General features: G+C 42.7%; 1 protein-coding gene across 3 annotated transcripts; it reads right to left on the reverse strand.

Annotated features, from left to right (window-relative positions):
* Positions 1 to 14,226: 14,226 nt before the first annotated feature.
* Positions 14,227 to 18,912, reverse strand: LOC136528842 (membrane-anchored ubiquitin-fold protein 1). Of its 3 annotated transcripts, XM_066521859.1 has the most exons (5): positions 18,521 to 18,912; positions 18,225 to 18,405; positions 15,315 to 15,482; positions 15,140 to 15,231; positions 14,227 to 14,569 (listed from the first exon to the last, which is right to left on the reverse strand). In XM_066521859.1, exons 2-4 carry the CDS (start codon positions 18,355 to 18,357, stop codon positions 15,176 to 15,178), a joined length of 357 nt encoding a protein of 118 aa, XP_066377956.1. In that variant the 5' UTR covers positions 18,358 to 18,405; positions 18,521 to 18,912; the 3' UTR covers positions 14,227 to 14,569; positions 15,140 to 15,175. The 3 variants fall into 3 exon arrangements, with proteins under 3 accessions (XP_066377956.1, XP_066377947.1, XP_066377938.1); XM_066521850.1 differs by lacking the exon at positions 14,227 to 14,569 and having other exon boundaries at positions 14,924 to 15,231; positions 18,225 to 18,401; XM_066521841.1 differs by lacking the exon at positions 14,227 to 14,569 and having other exon boundaries at positions 14,924 to 15,231; positions 18,521 to 18,911.
* Positions 18,913 to 20,429: the final 1,517 nt, after the last annotated feature.

Genomic DNA, 20,429 nt, shown 5'->3' on the forward strand with positions numbered 1-20,429 from the left:
TGTTGAGTGTGTATAGATTCATATTCTTTGAAGGTTTAACATGTTATCTTTAGCATGGTTGCATCGGTCCAGCTCAAACCCCACTGTTAGAGATAGTAGATTAGATCTGATGAGCATATGAACTTATCCACATTTATGGTTGAGTGTTTGCATGTTACGAGTTTACTTTCATCGAAATCGGCTGTTTTAGCCGATAGCCCGCACATTAAGAATATATTGGCTATTTACTTGTTTTTACTTGTTTTTGTCTTGGTTAAAAGCTAGTATGTTTCTCATTTAATGCTTCCACGTCTACTTTTTACACCTTTTGCATGTTTTCATGATCATCGGCTGTTTAGATCTATACAATTGAATAACTGACAATTGCTGATATGCTCGTTTTTGCTTATCATGCATCATAAACATGCTGGATATCGACTCTCTAGTCGATAGTCTTATCTCATCGGCTACTTAGCCACACATTTGGAACTGTCTAGACAAACAACGGCATGTTCCACCTTAAATTACTGATCAATCTTGTCACCTTGTCAATTATAGGGTCAAATTCAGTGGCACGCCCTAGATCATGACCATCCGGTCCGGTGTTCTCTTAAGTCCAAGGAGAGCTCGGGATCTGCTCCACGTGGTTTCTCTCGGCTTGCTTCGCGTGTCGACGGCAAGAATCAACCCGTCACTTTTTGCCGTCGACACACTTATTGATTTTGTCTTGGTTGCCTCTACTTTTTTCCACCATTATGGCTTGCTCACTATGATAAAGTCACTCAAAAAAATTATATAATGATAAATTAAAAAAAAGAACCATGCTTCTTTGTTTCTTTTCAGTTACTAGAACTTTTCAATAATAAAAAAAATATATATAATAAATATATATTTGTTCTGCATAATAAACTTAGTTTAGTCTTGTCTTTTAAGAATAAAGCTATAACCTCCATTTCTCTCACAAAAAAAGAAAAACTAGGTGCTAGACAAGTTCCCTTCGGGTATTCTTTGTCATTAACAATTACAGAAATGAAGGATGAACGATGTCTAGGAACATGGGTGCTGCAATACACACTAAGGAGATGATCTAACATTCACACTTGGCTTTTAGTGTCGCATGACATAAAAGTCAAAGTGTGGGGGATCCGACCCTACCATTTTTTCTTGAGTACACTGGTTTGCACTCCTCACCCATGCTTAGTTCCTATTGTGTTTGAAAATGCCATACATGATAATCAAACTTAAAATATGAAACAAAAGCACTGAACCACATAACGAACTGGTGATGGGGCTAGCATGCAACTCTAATCCTATTTCACCTATTCATATGCAAACTCCCAGTTCTACACTCGTTTAAACATGCAAATTAAAAAGAACCAAGTTTCACACTGAGTCAAATTTGAAAGTGAACATGAATATAGCTCTTTGAGATTGGCCTGCATAATCTTTATTCCTTACATACACTTAATGCTTGTGGGAAAAATACAATATAGGAAAAACATATTGACTAAGTTATTGTGAAGTGAGATATGGCTTGACATGGAAATCCAACCTTTTCTTTTCAAAGTACTTGGAGAATTTTCTTTTTGATAAAAAATGTCAAAATCCATAGTTTCACACATACTCCTCAATGGTAAGAAAAATTCCTATCAAGGCCAAATATCATGATGAAAACCTTCTACATATGCTACTTGTTTTTGTGTTGAGCTTTGTCAAACTTTGTTGACCCATGTTGAGAAAGTTATCATGCTTTTAAAATCAAGATCATGCACATGCCACCAAATATATGCACTACTCCTACACTAGGAGTAGGCGCAAAAACATGCATTCCACTTAGATCCACCCAAAAATATTCTACTCCTACACTGGGAGTGAACAAAAATATATTTGTTAGGTTCCACCAAAATAAATACTCCTTGTTAAATATTTCACTCAAAAGTTTTGCTGCAAAAAGGGACATAGGGTTATCAAAAAAAGAGAGAGAAACAAAAAAAAGAAGAAAGAAAAGAAGAAGAAGAAGAAGAAGAAGAAGAAGATGATCAGAAAAAGAAAAGAAAAAAGAGATGAGAATAAAGATAGCTCATGATCTCACCAAAACTTTCCATGTTCCAATAAGAGAGAAATATGTTTCAAGGAGCATAATAAAATTTGTTTATTGATCTATCCACCATATAACCACACACATGCACATCTTGATTTGATTATATGACATCTTTCTCCATGGATCCTTTGTTTGACTTAGCAAAATATGCAATGCAAGTATGTCCTCATACTTTTCCCTACCTGAGCTCCACATAAGCTTCTTACAAGTAGGAAGAAAAATAAGGCAATGCTACGATATGCCTTGGTGAGGAACCAAACACTATTGAGTGATTCGAGAGTACCATTCGAGCAGTAGATGTGAACTATGCTTTATTTCAAAAGATTACAAAAACTCCAAGTTACTAAGATGTGAAAGTGGGAAGAGATGACTTTGTTTCAGAGCCATTCCATTTCTCAACCACTCAAGGAGATATGATAGACACTCCACATATCCCACAAAGTACATTGAAAGCTCTAGTTTGGTTTTGGTGAATTGATGAAACCATATATGCTAACCTTTGCTCTAAGTGAACATGAGATAGGTTAGTATACATTCCAAGTGGTGGAGCAAATGGATGAAGATCATGATGGTGGTGATGACCATGGTGATGATCAAGTGCTCGGACTTAGGAAAGAAGAAAGAGAAAAACAAAAAACTCAAGGCAAAGGTATATTTGATAGGAGCTCTTTGTTTTGGTGATCAAGACACCTAGTGGGTATGATCACATTTAGGATAGATAGCCATACTATTAAGAGGGGTGAAACTCATCATGAAATATGGTTATCAGAGTGTCACTAGATGTTCTAACTCATTGCATATGCATTTAGATTCTAGTGAGTGCTAACACCCTTGGAATTTGGCTTAGATTATTGCTAACTCACGTACACAAGTGTTGGAATACTTGGAGTTGGCACACATGCACGAGGGTGAAGTGATCGCACTTGTCTCGAGTGAAAACAGGGCGTCGGACCCTAGTTTTCCAGGGCGTTAGACCAGGCTCCCTGGGTCCGACGGCTAACCCTAGTGTGCGCAGAAGTAAAGCGAGCATTGGACCCAGGCGTTCGGTAGTGTCGGACAGAACAGACACACTGTTCCTCCATGAGAGAAAGAGCGCAGCGCGTGAAGGTACGACATGTGGCAGCGTTAGATTGTGTGCTGCATCCGATGGTGAGCGTCGGACTTGAGTCCGACGGTTTTTCATGTTTCTGGACCTCTCGGTGTAGTTTTCGTGGGCGTCAGACCCCAAGCGATGGCTGGTCCAATGGTAGCGCTTAGCTCGGTCCATCCGACGGTGGTATCAGCGCGTGGCGGGCGATCGTTGGTGCGTAACGGTCGATTCCTTTCAAATGGGATGCGTGGTAGCGCGAGAGTGAACGTGGCAAGGCGTCGGACTAAGCGTTGGATGGTCCAACACCCCATGTTTCAGAGTTCGACAGTCACTTATGTGACCCAACGGCTATGAGCTCTTGGGGATGTCTATTTAAGTGAAAGGGCCGGCCTTGGGTGCTCTCTCTTGGCACTTTGACATACTTTTCATCCCTTAGAGCTGAGCTACTCCTATGCATCCACACCTACTTGATTGATTCATCATTTGGTGAGATTGGAGAGCATCCAAGTGCATTGCTTTGAGTGATTGCATCTAGAGACACTTGGTGATTGTGTTTCACTGTGGATTTTGCTTGTTACTCTTGGTGGTTGTCGCCACATAAATGGCTTGGTGTAGTGAGGATCGTCGAGTGGAGGAAGGTGACTGTCTCTGGCTTTGATCATGGTGATTGTGAGGGGTTCTTAACTTTTCCCCAGTGGAGAGGCAAAAGGTACTCTAGTGGATTGCTCATAGCTTGTGGATCTCCATCTTGTGTTGGTTATGCAACACCCGATTACGAGTTAGGCGTGTGATGCCTATTAGCGCGTGAACCTCTAAGTGGGTGAATCGCTACAACGGGGACTAGCTTGCCAGCATGAAAATGAACCTCGGAGAAAAATCATTGTGTCATCATTGTCTCTGGGATTTCTTGTGATTGAATGATCATCTCTTGCCACGGCTGTATAACTCACTACCTCTCTTGTGTATTTACTTTCCTAGTGTAGCTAAGCTCTTTAGTGTAACTAGTTTGAGAGCTAGCTTGTGTCTTGTCTAGTTTGGTTAGTAAGGCTCTTTAGTTAGTCTTTGAGAGCTCACTAACTTAGTGATAGTGACCTAGCCTTGTGTGTGACATAGAGACTATAGAAACTAGTATTGTGGATAGGTGGCTTGCATTTTTAGTAGGCTAGTGCAAAAATTGCTTTGCCTCATATTTATCTAACCACTTGGCTTTAAGTGTTGTTTATAGAAATTTTTATAGGCTATTCACCCCACCTCCAGCCATTAGGACCTTTTAGAGGTATATTTTTGGAATAATTGTTATGGTAGTCTCATATCTCGAATTGCCATGTTTATGTTTACTTTATCCTAACATTTGCTCAGGACGAGCAAAGATCTAAGTGTGGGAGAGCTTGTTAGTGGTCCTTAATGCCTAAAAATAACCGCCAACTCCCGCTAAAATCCTCCCAAATAAACACCAAACTTAGTATTAGGGTTTATAACTAACAAATTCCATGAGTTTTGGTGATTGTTCAATTGCAGGAGGATATATCATGAAAACATGGAAAAAGACTCAAAAGTATGCATTTAGACAAAAGTGTAAAAGCATATTAGCGTAAAGAATAAAGGAGAAGGCCCACCTACCTATCACATCTGGGCACCAAACCCACATGAACGTAGCCTAGGCCCAACATGCAACCGCCATGCGGAAGGCGGTCGTGGGGAGGCTCCACCTAGGTGCTGCATGCATCGACCACCTCCCCCTTCCATGTGGCATCTCCTGGTGGCACCTCTAAGGCAGTTGCATGCAGATCTGAGGAATATTCCCTAGCAAACTGACCAAAGGGTGCTATAAATAGATGGAGGAGGCCTTCTCATTCCCACACACCTACACTTGAGGTCCATTCTTCATCTATATTTAGTAGTAGTGTCCCTCTAGGTGCATGACATCTAGTTGTAATAGAAAATAGGGAGAGACGATAGGAAAGAGCCGAGGAGGAGCTAGGTTTGTTAGAACCTCCTCTACCTTGTTCCTCTACAGAGCCGACTCATCTTAAGCAGCCTCCAGGTTTAACTTTTGGTAATTCCAAGGTTTCTATTTGATCAAGTTCATTTCTTACTTTACTTACTTACGGGAACTTCGTTCGACCGAGTGCTCTAGTCTAAGATATTGGGCTAGAGTAGTAATCGTTAGCGTAGATGTGGTGTCTAGGCTAGTGTTTACCTAAGTTTGAGCCCCAGAGGTGACAGCTCTGACTAGGCCTTTGTAATCCACCATGTTCAGATTGGTGTTTTCGTAGAGCTTTTGGTGGCCTGACCTCAATCACCCCTTCCTAGTCTTTTTGTTGATCGGAAAGGAACCGCTAGTCCGAAGTAAGTGAGCTTAGTAAGTCTGATCCTTGGTTATCTACTTTGTCTTGGGAAAACCTTAGAAACCCCCTCTCTTCCTATAAAAACACTTTATCCTTGGATGGCCTTGATCTTTTCTAGTACACTTCACGTTCCCCGTGGAAATCGATACCCAGTAATACTCCTGGTGAAAGTTACAGTGGTATCCGTGCACTTGCGGATTTATCTGTTTGTGTTAACTAATACCAACACATAATAGGATTGGAAGAGAAGCCCATTCTCTTTTTGAAATCATCCAGTGGCAGTCCAGCCTTTTCATTGTGCTCAGTTATAGTCCTACCATCTTTAGCAATCAGACTTATGATGGTATTAATTCTGTATCTTTTGGTGGCAGTAGCGTGAAAGAATTTTGTTCCTTCATCACCCAATATAGTCCACCTCATAGTATACCTCTTCTTCCAGTAATCCTTGTTTTAGCTAAGCAATTTGAGGATGTGAGCTTTAAGAATTCTTCTAAAATTGTACTCTTGAACTAAAAGAGGCCTTTGCTCTTCAAGAGTGTCTAGGACTTCTAAAGTGTTGTTGCACGTCTTGATCAATCTAGAGAGATTAGACAATTTTTACTCCATTTTTTGAGGGCAGCTCTGAGAAGCTTGAATTTTGAGCTTACTGTTGTGGCACTGTTTGAGGATCTAACATTTGTGGACCAAACCGAATTGACAATTTCCATGAACCCAGGGTGATCAATCCAAAAGTTTTTGAATCTAAAAGTTTGAGCTTTGGGGATGTTGGTGCCAATTTGAATTTTACATGGAAGATGATATGAGGTTGGCCTAGCCATCGGCAGGCAAAGAGTGTTGGGGTAATCAGAGATACAATTAGTTGAGGTGAATACCCAGTCAATTTGTTCCAGGAGTGGGTCATCTTGCATATTACTCTAGGTATATTTTCTTCCTTTAAGGGTTTCAAGAAGCCCAAGTGAAAGGTCCTTATTTGGTTTTGGTAATTGAGTGACAACCTTGGTGGACTAATATGTGGTTATGTGAGAATACACAGGAGATTAGTCCACAAGTGAATATATAATGAATGAGCTCATTGCATATGAGACATGACATGGAGTTATGTGACTAAGGTGGAGAAGATCAAGATGAGGCTTGGCTTGATGGACCGGTTGCAAGAGTGAAGGGCTAGTCGAAAGCTTTAAAGCACTAGATTGCGTGGCGGGATGCTTGAGCAAAGACCTGGCGTCGATGGACCGACGCAACGGTGAAGAGTAAGTGAGGTCAAGATCGATGAACCAATATGGTCTTTATTAATAAATCAATCATACAACTAGTATCAATTATACAAGAAAGTGGCTCCACAAGTGATCCTCAACTTTAAGTGATCATCAAGTGAAGAATGCCTTCCTCATCCACAAGAGCTCAATATTAGTGGATGACCCATGCTATGATATAGGGGGAGGTGCCCCACCAATTGGTATCAAGGTCAAAGATCCTACATGTGGTATCTCAAGGGCTACAAGTGGTGTCATTCCAACATATTTGGTAGTGTCCATAAAAATGCAAGATTCAAGTGTCAACCATCTACCCCAATGCAATCCTTTGTATCAATAGGATGCACACCTTTTATGGAAATTGATGACAAAGGAGGAGAAGTTGGAACAAAGATATGTAAATGCATCATGGGGAGAAGTAGAAGTTGATTTGGACATGGACAATGGACAAAGAGGGAGCAACATTGAGGAATGTGAGTAGATCAAAAATTCTTGGACAAGTAAAGCACACAAGTAGGGGGAGCAAGCTCATAAACTTTGATTGGTTGTATTTGATATGTGCATATTCATGTGCTTGCTTGCATTGCATAAGTTTTTAAATTTTGACATGCATGCTTGTGTGTTGTGTGCTAGTTATAGAACTTGAATGATGATATGATAACTAGCATGCATAGGATCATAACTAGACTTGTGTTTTTCAAGCAAAAACTAGAACCTTGCTTATAATGTTGATCTCACGGGGTTTCTAGAGTTTATGTTGTCTAGCTACTCATGGTGCTAAGGATGGTGGTAAAATGTGCACTCCAATTGGTATCACGCATCAAGGATTAATTCTTTACACCTTAGCATCATTTGGTAGTAATTACTCTCCCACAATTCCTATCTATGCATATGTGTGGGCTTCAAACCAAACACTAGCACATATATAGGGGGAGCTAATACTACCGATTCGGGTTTGTGATACTTGTTCAAAATCATTTACACATGGTAAAATTACTTGGGCAAGGAACATGAATCCAAAAGAGATTAATTTCTATATCTTTGTAAAGTTGTCATCAATTACCAAAATGGGGGAGATTGAAAGATCCTTGTTTGGTTTTGGTAATTGAGTGACAATCTTGGTGGACTAATATGTGGTTATGTGATAATACACAGGAGATTAGTCCATAGGTGAATATGTAATGAAGGAGCGCATTGCATATGAGACATGACATGGAGTCATGTGACTAACGTGAAGAAGATCAAGAAGAGGCTTGGCTTGATGGACCGGTTGCAAGAGTGAAGGGCAAGTCAGAGGCTTTGAAGCGCTGGACCACGTGGCGGGATGCTTGAGCAAAGACCTGGCGCCGATGGACGGACGCAACGATGAAGAGCAAGTAAGGTCAAGATTGATAAAACAATATGGTCACGTGATGATATGAAGTGAATCATATCATTATTGATCATGTTGGTGCATGTGTTGCATTAACATTGGAGGAGATGGAATGGAATGCATAAGGCAAAGGTATAACCTATAGGGCATTTTTATTTCACCGGTCATAGGTGTGTAGAGAAGTTGATGACCGAGTTTAGGATAGATGGCCGTACTATCAAGAGGGGCAAACTTATTTGCATATCGGTCACCTAGTGCCACTCGAGTGATCTAACTTTACATCGTTGCTAGGATCGAGTGTTGAAAGGTCTGTGACCGGACTTTGTGACCTGCGTGTCCGGTCAGTACCTGTGAGTCCGGTCAGAGAGTCCGGTCAGTGTTTCTTTCGCGTGCAGAAGCGACTAGATGCTAGGGGAGTCCAATCAATGATAACCTAATGCGTCCGGTCATTAAAAGAGCTCTCTGGAACCTCTTTGGAAGTGGCCGGACTCTAGGAGAGTCAAGTCTAGTCAGGGAGAAAGCAGAGTCCTGTCAGTTGTGTAGAGATGCGTTGGTACCCGGACTCGGCCTCGATGTGTTCGGTCATTGGACCTAGGCGTGTCTGGTCAGGAGTATGTGCGCGTGGGAGCTAGCCATTGGAGCCCAACGATCGGCTTCGAAAGGAGGGGACACGTGGCATCATCCTAGCGACCGGACTCTGTGACCTGCGCATCCAGTCGTTATGACCTGCGAGTCCGGTCAGTGCGTGTTTTGCCCAGTAAAGGGGCAATGGCTCTTTTATCCCTTGGGGCTATAAATACAAGTGGTGGCCGGCCTTGGGCTAGTTGCTAAGCACCCTCATGCCTATGTGGCTTGTGTAGGAGTGCTTGGATGCCCTCTAACTCACTTGTGCTTGCAAGAGTGCGAATCGATTGTGAGTAAGTGTGATTCTAGTGCGTTGCATTGTGAGATTGCATCGAGTGACACTAGGTGTTCGAGTTGCAAGCCGGTGATTGTTGTTACTCTTGGAGGTTGCCACCTCCTAGATGGCTTGGTGGTGATCTCCGTCGAAGCATGCAAAGAAGATTGTGCGGTGCTCCGGAGAAGTGATTGTGAGGGGTGTTGTGCTCGCCCCGAAGAGCAACTCTAGTTGAGCGTGTCATTGAGCTACCCTCACTTGTGGGTAGGTTCTTGATGTGCCCAACATGTGGGCTTGGTGGGTGATGCCAATTTGCCACCAAACCACCAAGTGAGTGATCGACACAACAGGAACAAGCTTGATGGCAACCAAGTGAACCTCGAGATAAAAATCACCGTGTCATCCTTGTCTTTCCGTTGGTTTTCATCCTCTTTACACAAGCTTGTATTTATATTCATATACATTGTGCTTGTGTAGTCGCTCTTGTAATTAGTTAGCTTGTGTAGCTTGCTAGTTACCTTTTTGTTTGTGTAGCATAGAAGTAGCTCTTGCGTGACTAATTTGGTTTGAGTAACCTTGTTAGTCACATTGCTTAGTTTGTGTAGCTAAGTAATTTGCGCTCTCTAATTTGACTTCTGTAGCCTTGTTATTGAGCAATGCTAGTGAGCTTAGGTGGCTTTATGCTTTTGCTTACTAGATTGTGTAGGTGCTCCTCGGTTTGTTTGAAGTACTAGTTGCATAGGTTTATGTGACCTTGCAAGCTAGAATTGGATAGGTAGCACTAGCTAGCCCGGCACCTTTGTTGCCTCTTTAGGATCTTTATAAGGTGCTTGTGAACTTAGATAGAGGGGTATAGTCTTGGCTAGACCGATAGTTTTAATTCCACATTTGTTTCGGTTAGCTGGCGCGATTAAGTTTTAGAAAGAACTATTCACCCCCCCTCCCCTTCTAGTCCGCCATCTCGACCCTACACCAAGGTTGCTTATTATTTCATTGAAGATCATTATATCATTGATGTTTCCACCATTCTTGTTTCTATCTTCAAGAGATCTAAAGAAATTAAAATCCCCCACAATCATCCAGTTAACAGGGTCATCAACTTGCAGGTTGTTAAGCCAGTGAACAAAAGCATCTCTATCAGCCCCTGACAAGGACCATAGACAGTGGTGAGAAACCAGATGTGACCATTATGCATTGAGGAAAACTTGGCAGTGATGGAGAATTTGTTGATCTCAATAACCTCCCCCGAAAAAACAAAGTTGTTCCAACCAAGAAGAATACCACCAGAAGTACCGGTAGAAGGAGAGAAAGCAAACTTGTTGAAGCGTTTGGGAGCAAGCTTTTTGATCAAAGAGTGGTCAAAGTGATCTCTCTTAGTTTCTTGTATACAATAAATAGAACAAGCACATTCCTCAATTTTCTCTTTAACAACACTGCATTTATCTTCTGAATTGATGCCTTTGATGTTCCAATTGAGAATGTTCCAGTTTCTATTTAGACTAGGTGTTGAGCTGTTCAAGTTTGTGTTACTATCCATGGAAAACAAATTTCAATAAAAAGGTAGCCCTTAGCCCACAGGGTGAAGGATGAAGGAAAGGAGTTCTGGTGATTTGATACTCAATATCAGAATTTTCTGAAAGATGAGACCAAACAGTTTGAATAGCAGCCAGAGTAAAAGAGACAACCCAGGAGATAATTAGCACAGCATGCAAGGAGATAACATAATTTGCCATCCAGCAAATTAAACCACCAAAGGTTTTGTGGTTGCAAAACAACCCACACGACATCCAGCATGACCAGTTCAGCAACAATTTATAACAACATAGAAGACCAGGGCATTCCCTGGGAGGTAACAAACTAAAGGCCCACCACTTTATTAGGACACAAAAGTTTCTGGCGCCAGAGCTACTTCAGCCTCCTTCTCAGTCCTGGGAGCTAGAAGTAGTTCTACTGTCACCTCCGAAGGAGAAATGCAGCAGTAGTCAATGGCCAGTTTCTGTATTTCAACAATGGGTATTAGGGGGAAAATGGACCCCATTTCAGCAAATTTAGCTACAAATGAAAGCCCAGGAAATTCGGTAGCTTGACAAGTGGGAGAGAGGAGAATGTCTCCCAAGAGTTGAGACTGTGGCTTGACCTTTTTACTCTTGCCCTTGCCTCTGGTGACAGTTTTCTTAGGGAGGACACTGGCAGGTTTATGTCCATCAAGCTTTTCAGCAAATCTTGGGCTCCTTCCAAGCTTCATGGTGGTGAAAGGAGTTGTAGTACTGCGCTTTCTCTTTATTGTTGCAGCAAGGTTTTCTTCTCCCAAGCCCTCAATCTGATTTCCAGCAGCAGAGGCATTCTGGTCATGCACAAAAATACTACCAATGATTTCTTGACTTGCTCCTTCAGTAGTTTGGTTACCAAGGATTCTTTTCCTGATCTTGAATCTTATTCTATAATAGACCTTGGTGATCTGTGAAGTTCTAGCAGGCACTTCAGTAGGATTATGGTGGGGCTGAGTATCATCAGAGCTTTGTAACAGCAGCTTGGATGGCTCAGAAGAGGATGACAAAGAGGGCTGCATTCTGATCAGAGATGTTTACAGCAATCTGTAGTGATGTGATCCCCAAGGCAGTAAGATCAACTTGAATCAAAGAGCCTAGTACAGTAAAACTACCCATGATTTTGGAAGACCCATTATTGTTTTGACTAGCAGTTAGATGCTTAAGTCCTCCAGCAAAGAATTTTAGGGTAGCCTCCCTTTGCTCAATGACTTTCTGACTTTCTGAATGATTGTTTGAATTGCTTCTAATGATGAACTTCAGAGCTGGGTGGTCAAGACTAGCATCTTGGTTCTGGGAATCTTGCAGTTTTGTTTGATTAGTTTTTAGCAGTATCAATCACCAGAGAGGTTTGAACCACTCTCTTGTTTTCGATAATGAGTTCTCTGTTTGCACCTTGTCCCTGCTGCAGAAAGGGAACAATGGAGGAGGAGTCAGCCCCTCCATGGATAGCAGAGCCATTATCTTCCACCATGGCTTCTTGGTCTGTATCTGATTTTCCTCAATCAACTGATTCATCATTTGATCAGCCATCTGCATGATGTTATTGACTTCTCTAGGAGCGACATGCCCCTCAAAAGGGTGAGGGTTGCCATTGTGCTCAGGTGGATCTTCATTGGTAGGTGCAGGTGGAGGTGGCGGCGGAGGTGGGGGTTCAGATTGAGCCAACAGCTCTGTGGTTTTTCCACTGGTGGAAGGGACGTGAAGGGTTTCCTTCTGCTGAAAGCAGGAGGGCAAAGAGTCACTCGAAACCTTGGGGACATTGGGGCCAGTCGACCAGTGAATTAGGGGAACAGAAACGTTTCCCTCATTAGTGCACACGGCGTTAAGGGGGGCGTGCAGGGTTTAGCAGCCCATTTAAGTTGAAGGTGAGCTTTTCTTTGATAACAGAATCGAGCCCGGTGCCCATAATTGAAACAATAAATGCACCTAATTTTTCCCCTGCATTCTCTAACTAAATACTTCGAGCTTAAACAACGATAGCAGAGTTTGGTAGAGGGGCTGGGGGAGAAGTTCAAAATATCACCTTGGGGGGAGGCTGACCATTAGTGTACTTCGATTGAAGAGAAATGGCAGCTGAGCCATTATTGCAATTAATATTCAGATCAGCTTTGAGTTTTTAAAAAACCCTTTGTACTGAAACAATTGAAGGAGCTGGAGCTCGAAAATGCCCACCGTGAAAATCCTTTGAACAATGCTCGGCTGAACTAGCATAGCTTGTCATAATAGTATTATCATCTGTATTCATCTCATCAGAAACAGGAGTAATATCATCACTATTATTCAATAAACTTTCATTGAACACGGCCTAATTGGGGGCGTACCCAGTGCAGAGAGCTCCCGTTCTATCCAGAGTCTGGGGAAGGGTGTCAGTGGCAAGCCTTACCCTCGCATGTGCAATGCACCGCGACTCGAACCCGGGACCTTCCGGTCACAGGCGGTAAGACTCTACCGCTTGCACCAGACCACGACTCGAACACGGCCTGATTGCAGCTTGAAAATTTAGATGGCTTCCCAAGATTCAGAATGGTTGACTTGGAACCAAAAACAAAAGATGAAAGCCGAGAAGTAGGACATAGAGCATCACCAACTCTAAAAACCGAAGTAAGTTCTCTGGGACGAGACTTTCTGACAGGAGAGTCCTGAATCAACTTCTCGTCAAAAGAGACCTTTGCAGATATCTTGCGCTTGCTTCTTTTCCTGGATTTAGTGATCCAACTATCTTTCTCTTCCTTTTCCCACTTTCTCCATTCACGCTTCCAATCAGCACCTCCATCACGCCACATGTGAAAGTATATGTCGAAATGGTCTGTCGTGATTCTACTGAGAGCACGAACAAGCAAACCCACATGCTTAGAGGCAACAGAGAAGCGAAAATGGCGCTCATTTTGAAGAGATACATGAAAACCAGCAGGAGAGCCGCCAAGACAGCAATGGAGAGCCATGGCTACTGAATCTTCTGTAAGCCAAAATAGAAATCTCCGGAAAACTACGAGCATAAAGAACGAACCATCCGGTGACGAAGTGTGATGAGCCGAGGACGAGAACTTGTGCAGCACTTCAACCTGAAACCTCTTACCAGGAGAGAAGTCTCGGTCGCTCACAAGTTCCGCAAGTGCAGGGTCCTGCTCCAGCTCGAGCAAAGGCCCAGGAGACTTGCGGGCCTGAGCCATGACAAGAGGAGCCAACGCGGGGGAGGAGGGCGACGGCAACGAGGGCGGTGGAAGCAGGAGAGGACGACGAGGAACGCGGAGGGAGAGGCGCCGAAGGAGAGCACGGGGGCGAGAGCGAGAGAGCCATATATGCTGGAGATGGAGAGAATCAATCATCAAATCTTAAGGCCAAGTCACTTGTGACTAGGGATGAAAACGGTACGGATATTTTCCGACCGTATTCGAAACCGAATCCGTTTAGAGGGGTTAAGATCTATCCGTATCCGAGTCTGGATATCCAACATCCGATACCGTATCCGTATCCGAATACTCAAATCGCATATTTATGATGTCGATATCCAATCGTATCCTATCCGACATAGTTGACACTATCCGTATTCGAATCCGAATCCGGACAGAAATATGAAAACAAATGTAATATCGGTGATATCCGTGCGTATCCGATCCGTTTTCATCCCTACTTGTGACCATTCTCAATGTGACTATCTCAATTGCATTACTCCCTGCAAAACACATGTTAGCTACACACATTTGTGTTTATATCAATCACCGAAACCCTATGATCTCCACAAAGGGGCCTAGATGCGTTAAACTAGGCCCAGCTGCCATTCATGGCCTAGTTGGCAAATGAAAAACCCAACATAGAAAAAAAAAACACTGCCTTGTCACTCCAAAACCACAAAATTTGAGCCCAAGGTAAAAAAACAAAACAGCATTGATAGTTGAGACGTCAGACTTCGGCAGCACTGGAGTTGAGTGTCAAAATCGGAGGCAAGCGTGAGACTTGTTCCATTCTTTTACTGGTCACCTGATACATTTTGATGCAACTTGGGTCAATACAACCTCATGGTAACTGATGCAAACTGAGATCAACAGGCAATGAAGGACTGCTAGTTTCATGTATGAACAACACTTACAAAACATATCACTGTGATTCAAAACCATATAGCCAGCAAACTAATATACGGCAGATCAGTTACCAGATTACAATTGGTTTGGAGGAATATAATAGAAATTGATCAGTTAGAATGCCGTTCCAAAAAGTTCATTTAGCATGGAAGGCATATATTAAACACGTCACCCGGAGTAGCATAAATATAGAAGAGAACGTGAAACCATGGAAGATTGGATAAGACGGACATCGTAGTTTAGACACTAATGATTGCCTTCAAAGTGTGTGCTTGGCATAACTCAAGATTAAGGGCAATTAGCAGCCAGCTGCCTTCAAAGTGTGTGCTTGATGCAAACTCATGATTAAAGGGCACTTAACAGCTCCTGAAGCTTGCCCGTGATACTTCAAAACGAAATAAAAGGAGAAAGGGCCTCGAACATAATACAACACTCTAGCAAGAGCAGAAAGAGTGGGGAGGAAACTGACATAGCCACATTCTCTTTGCTACTATTCACAATGCTGTCACATAATGGCACAACCGCACCTGAAATCTTTCGCTTTCTTTGCTGCTCTTTTATCTGTTATCAGCAGATCAAATACAAATTATATTCAAGGATGTGACAGGAAGATGCTATATTCCTTGCAAAGGTAAAACAATTACCAGACTGTTTGCTTGAAGTCGGTGCACGGACGACGACATGCATCGTTGTCATCCCAGAGAAGTCGCAAATTGGGCTTTTGCATTCTGATAGGGTTTTGTTGTTCTCCAGTATCTTCCCAGCATTAATAAGCTTAAGATCATTCACAGTCCTAGGACCTTTCTCCTTATCTGTTGAGAAGGAACAGTAAGAACACTAAAACAAGCTTAGAATAATAAGATAAAAAGAAATACTGAAGGAAACTGAGATGCAGTTTGGTGGTGTACAGAAACACAGCACTATATTTAGTATATTCAAGTTGAATCGGTTAAAGGAAATGAAGAAATCCAGCAAGACAAAGGGTGTACCCAGTGCAGAGAGCTCCCGCTCTGTGCGGGGTCTAGGGAAGGGTGTCAGTGGCAAGCCTTACCCTCGCCTGTGCAATGCGAGGAGACCGCGACTCGAACCCGGGACCTTCCGGTCACAGGCGGTAAGACTCTACCGCTTGCACCAGGCCAAATGATGCAATATAAGAAGGATAGGATGACATTGGGAAATTGTCCCCAAGATTCACCGCTGACTCGAGAGTTTTACCAGATTGGTAGTGTGATCCCTTTGTTCTATGCCATTATTCAACTAGAACCATGAAACCTCACAAGTTCTACTTTTGCCACTTCACTCTTGCTCACCATGTAACAAGATGCCACATTCCGTTACCCCTACCCTCTATAGGATAAGGAAACAGGTGTGAGATAATTCATTTAAATGGAGACGGGTTATGTCAGACATTTCAAAAGCAGAAACATGTATCTAATATCTAGTTCGCAGGCAAGAAGTGGAGGCCTCCAAGGATATGTACGTCAATAAAGATGAACTAACAACCGAGTTTATAGAACAAATGGATATGTTTATGCTGAACACAAACTGACAATATACCAGTTTTACAATTGCAAATTGCTACAGCAAGCAGGCACAATATTCAACACTAATAATAAGAAGAATCAAGATTTATATTCAAGACGAACCACTTCTTCTCAAAAAAACTAAGTCATGATAGTTTCCTGAGTATTGGCATCAAAGCAGTCTAGTCAAATTTCACTACAAAATAAGCTAGTTTACCACCAGTTCTAGCAGCATCAATCAAATATCACCTGTTAAAAGTTGGCCTACAAAACAGGCTTACATAGAACAGATCATGTGATATTAATCAAACCCGTTACATCTGAAATTATGATGTATACTCAGATGTTGAACATTATGTGATTAAGACAAGCACAGCATGCTCAATTTAAGCATATTTGCATTATGCACTACAAATTTTATCTAGTTGACTTGATATATTATGATCTTGTAACAAGCCATACCAGACATTTCGGTTGAATAGTTATGAAGAACATATTTGTTAACTCTAGAAATCAAATAGCAGAACTTGCATTTGTTGCTTTAGATACTGCAAGTGGAAGTATATATGTCGGACCACAAATAATAAGTAGTCTAAGCGCTTAAGCTTTTTTTTCACTCTGCTAATAGGGAACACAAAACTAACTTTGTTGCTAATGCATCCTGGCCTTCCAGTGTAAACAGAAGCCAAGCATTTGCAGGGAGTGATTTACATATATACAGTTCTTAAGTTGGTGTAGGATGTATACAAGTGGAGCATTACTGCAATACTCCGTGGTATGAGCATGAGATCTCTAGCACTTCTGACTAGCCTTTCTTATCATGATTATCTTTCTAACACTGGTGTAGCAGTTGGTCCTTACTCCTTAATCAGCTTGATCTCAAATCATCAGAAAATTTGTGCCCAGGTAGACTGAAGCACCTCTCGTCAAATCATCAAAAGATTTGTGCCCGGGTAGACAGAAGCACCTCTCATTACTGATCCAGAAAAGTTCTAATTGCCGAATCAGGCAACCACAAACCTGGCCCTATCCCTGAAGGGACACTGGCTGTTTATTTCTTCAAAACAAACAAGAGCACTTGGACAGAAGTTGCCATCAAACAAATTGGCCTAACATTATCCTTCTAATGTGGTCTGGTTCTGTGTTCAATGCTGAGGTTACAACCACCCTCATTCAAATGTGATATTTCATAAGAAAGAATGGTGCATACACGCTACAAAGCCAAAGGTAATAAAGTCCATGACATTCAGATGTTTATGCTCTTTTCCTTCACTGCAAGCAGTTTACCACACATGAAGTTCAATCCGTATCAGGTTATTACAAACTTATTTTATTTTAAGCATATTCAGTACGACAGATCTCATGTACAAACTATAGGCGCTAGAGTGACACAAAAGAGCATTACAGGCAACCATAACATGACTCTCACTTAAAGGGTGTGTACTTCCTCAGCTGCTCCAAGGAAAGATAGAACTGTTGTTTACTCAAAATGTAAAGTCTCCTCTACTTCCCTAGCTGCTCTGCAGCACTAACGTTCTCCATTTGTTAAATTCCTATTGCTGTCTCTCAATAGTCAATTTGGATCAACCACTCCACCTTACCACACATATACACATTTAGCAGAAAAGGTACAGAAGATTTATTATTTGGATATGAGCAACCCCAGTAAATTAATTGAACCTAAGCACCATAGGTTCCAGCAGTAATAGCCCCAGCCAAATATGATTGGCAGGAAGCTCAACAGATTAGGTTTCGTGGAGAGACAAGGCTCAATTATTTGTCCTTGAAACTGACGGATTGGCCATGACGGCGACGCCACAGTGCAGTACACCTCAAGATTCCAAACTAGATGGTGGGCGTTCCAGGGGCAGAATCCGACCCAAGAAAGCGACGGCCGCGCCAATACCAATCGCACAGCTCCAGCGCCACTCGCCGGTGCTAAGAACCAACCTTCTTTTTCTCTCGCGCCTACCGCTGCGCTGCAACCGCGACAGCGGGAAGGAAAGCGCGTGCGTGCGTGCGGGGGCTCACCTTTGGGCCACTGGGCGATGATGGTCTCCTTGAGCGTGGCGACGGTGGACGCCGGCGGGAAGCGCCTGGGCCCGATGTCGGTGCCGTCCGGCAGCCGGAACTTGATCTCGAACTGCTCCTGGACGCCGGACATCTCCAGGGACGGACCAGATGCTATGCCGCAGAGGGCCTAAACACCTGCCTGCCAAGAATAGGGCTTTCCTACCGTCAAGGCGTCAACGCTGTATAAATACTAACATGTATAGAAGGATAGAAGCGGCACGCCACGAGGAATGAGGAACCGATTGGTTTCTTACCGCGGACGGGGAGGACGGAATCGAAGGGAGCGGCGGCCGGGTGAATCTGTCAGGAGCGTTGGCCGGGGTCCGCTGCCTTGGGCCGGGGACGGATCAAAAAACCCGCAGCGGAGGGCGGATCATAGGAGGCCACGAGCATCAACAAGGGAGAAGAACAAGAAACAAGAAGCAAAGTAGTCGAGGGAGGAGAAGACGAGGAGCGGCGACAGTGGGGGAAGGGAAGAGCTGAAGAGGGGGGCGGTGGTGGGTCAAACTGAGGGAAGAGGAAGAAGAGGCAGTAGTCCAGGGCCAGAGGAGGGTCCGTCCGTCCGCTTGTCGCGGCCGCGCAACAGGATGGAAGGCGAGGGAGCAAAGGTGGGCAAAAGGCTCCTCGTCTCGGCTGCCGAGCCAAGACCGCGTTTTGTCCGCGTTTTGTCCTGGGACGGGAGAGGTAGCCGGTAGGGCTGAAGCTCCGGATTCACTGCGGGCATCACATCACCAGTTCACCACCCACTCGCGCTAATTCCACAATCACTCAGCATGTAATCACGATCCCAAACATGTTCGTACTGTCAATATTTTAGGCCTTGCTTTAGTATATGGTTTTTATCAGGTTTTCGCTCTGGCCTGTTCGTTTACTAAGCAAAAAAAAAAAAAAAATCTTACTTTTTATATTACTAGTAAATATGTCTATGTATTGTAAATGGTAAAGAAAAAACTATATAAATGCATAAAATTGGATTAGTTATTTTGAAGGGTTAAAAGAAAGAGTTAAGGTTTTTGAAGGTGGGGTAAGAAGGATAAGGGTTTGGTGCAGGTTTGACCTAATTATTACATGCAACACACAATTACACAAAAGCTCTTAATAGCTTGGGATTTTTTTCATTATATAAAAATAGTAAAAATATGGGGTGCCACATAAAATTAAGATTTCATAAGAAATTTGGTGTTTAAATACACCATTGTAAAGTTATTTTTTATTTTTAAAATGGGGTTGTTCTAGCTTCTTGCGTTTTAAAGTGAAAACCATTAAATGCCTCTTCTTCGATTTGGGTAAATTGAGAGTTGTTTATATTGTATTAGGTTTAAGAACTTCAATTGATGTATATGATCTTTTTAATGGTTGGTATGAGAAGGGGTAGTTCAAACAAGTCTTTATGTGGTTGATAATGACTTGTGATGCGGTCATTTGCTAGACTATATGACTTACGAGAAATGAAGTGGATTTCTAACAAATGTTGACCCAAAACTTTTATGTGGGTCATATTTAGGGGGAGGGGGCACACTACTTATGGTGCTAGGCGCAGCTGCAATAGTGTGAGGACAAGTGTTGGGCTATCCCTCCGCATGGAGGATGATTTGGAGCCCAGCAAAAACAGCTCACAAGCCCAGTGCTCATACACCGTTGATTTCGGTTGGAATCATGAGATCATTTCTTGAGAAGTGGTGAGAAACACACAAAAAACCTAGCCTCCTTTTCACTTCCCGCTGCACTTGGAGAGTGTGAGAGAGCATAACACATACACAACACAACATGAGAGAGAAGATAGGAAGAAAAAGGAGGAGCAAATCTGTTCAGATTTGGTGGCTATGAACCATTTGATCATCTTCAAGCTTGTGATGAGAGGCTCAAACGTGTTTGGATAGGCATCAAACTTGGTGAACTCATTCTGCACTTAGAGTACTTCGATCTGTTCAATTGGTTTGAGGATTGGTTGAGTAGGGCATCAAATTTGAGAGGGGTTTTATTACTTCTAGTTACAATAGTTTTAGGACAAAGCAAATTTGGTAGATGATTGATTTGGGTGGTGAAACAGTGTCCAATTGAGCTAAAACTTGGTCAGTGGTTAGGGGACTCATGGATTTACATGTCTACCAAATTTTGTGCCCAATGGAGTTGTATTTTGTGGTGAGATATGAACTGATTACC

Source organism: Miscanthus floridulus, chromosome 2 (genome assembly GCF_019320115.1).
Source record: "Miscanthus floridulus cultivar M001 chromosome 2, ASM1932011v1, whole genome shotgun sequence".
In the NCBI taxonomy this organism is placed as follows: domain Eukaryota; kingdom Viridiplantae; phylum Streptophyta; class Magnoliopsida; order Poales; family Poaceae; genus Miscanthus; species Miscanthus floridulus.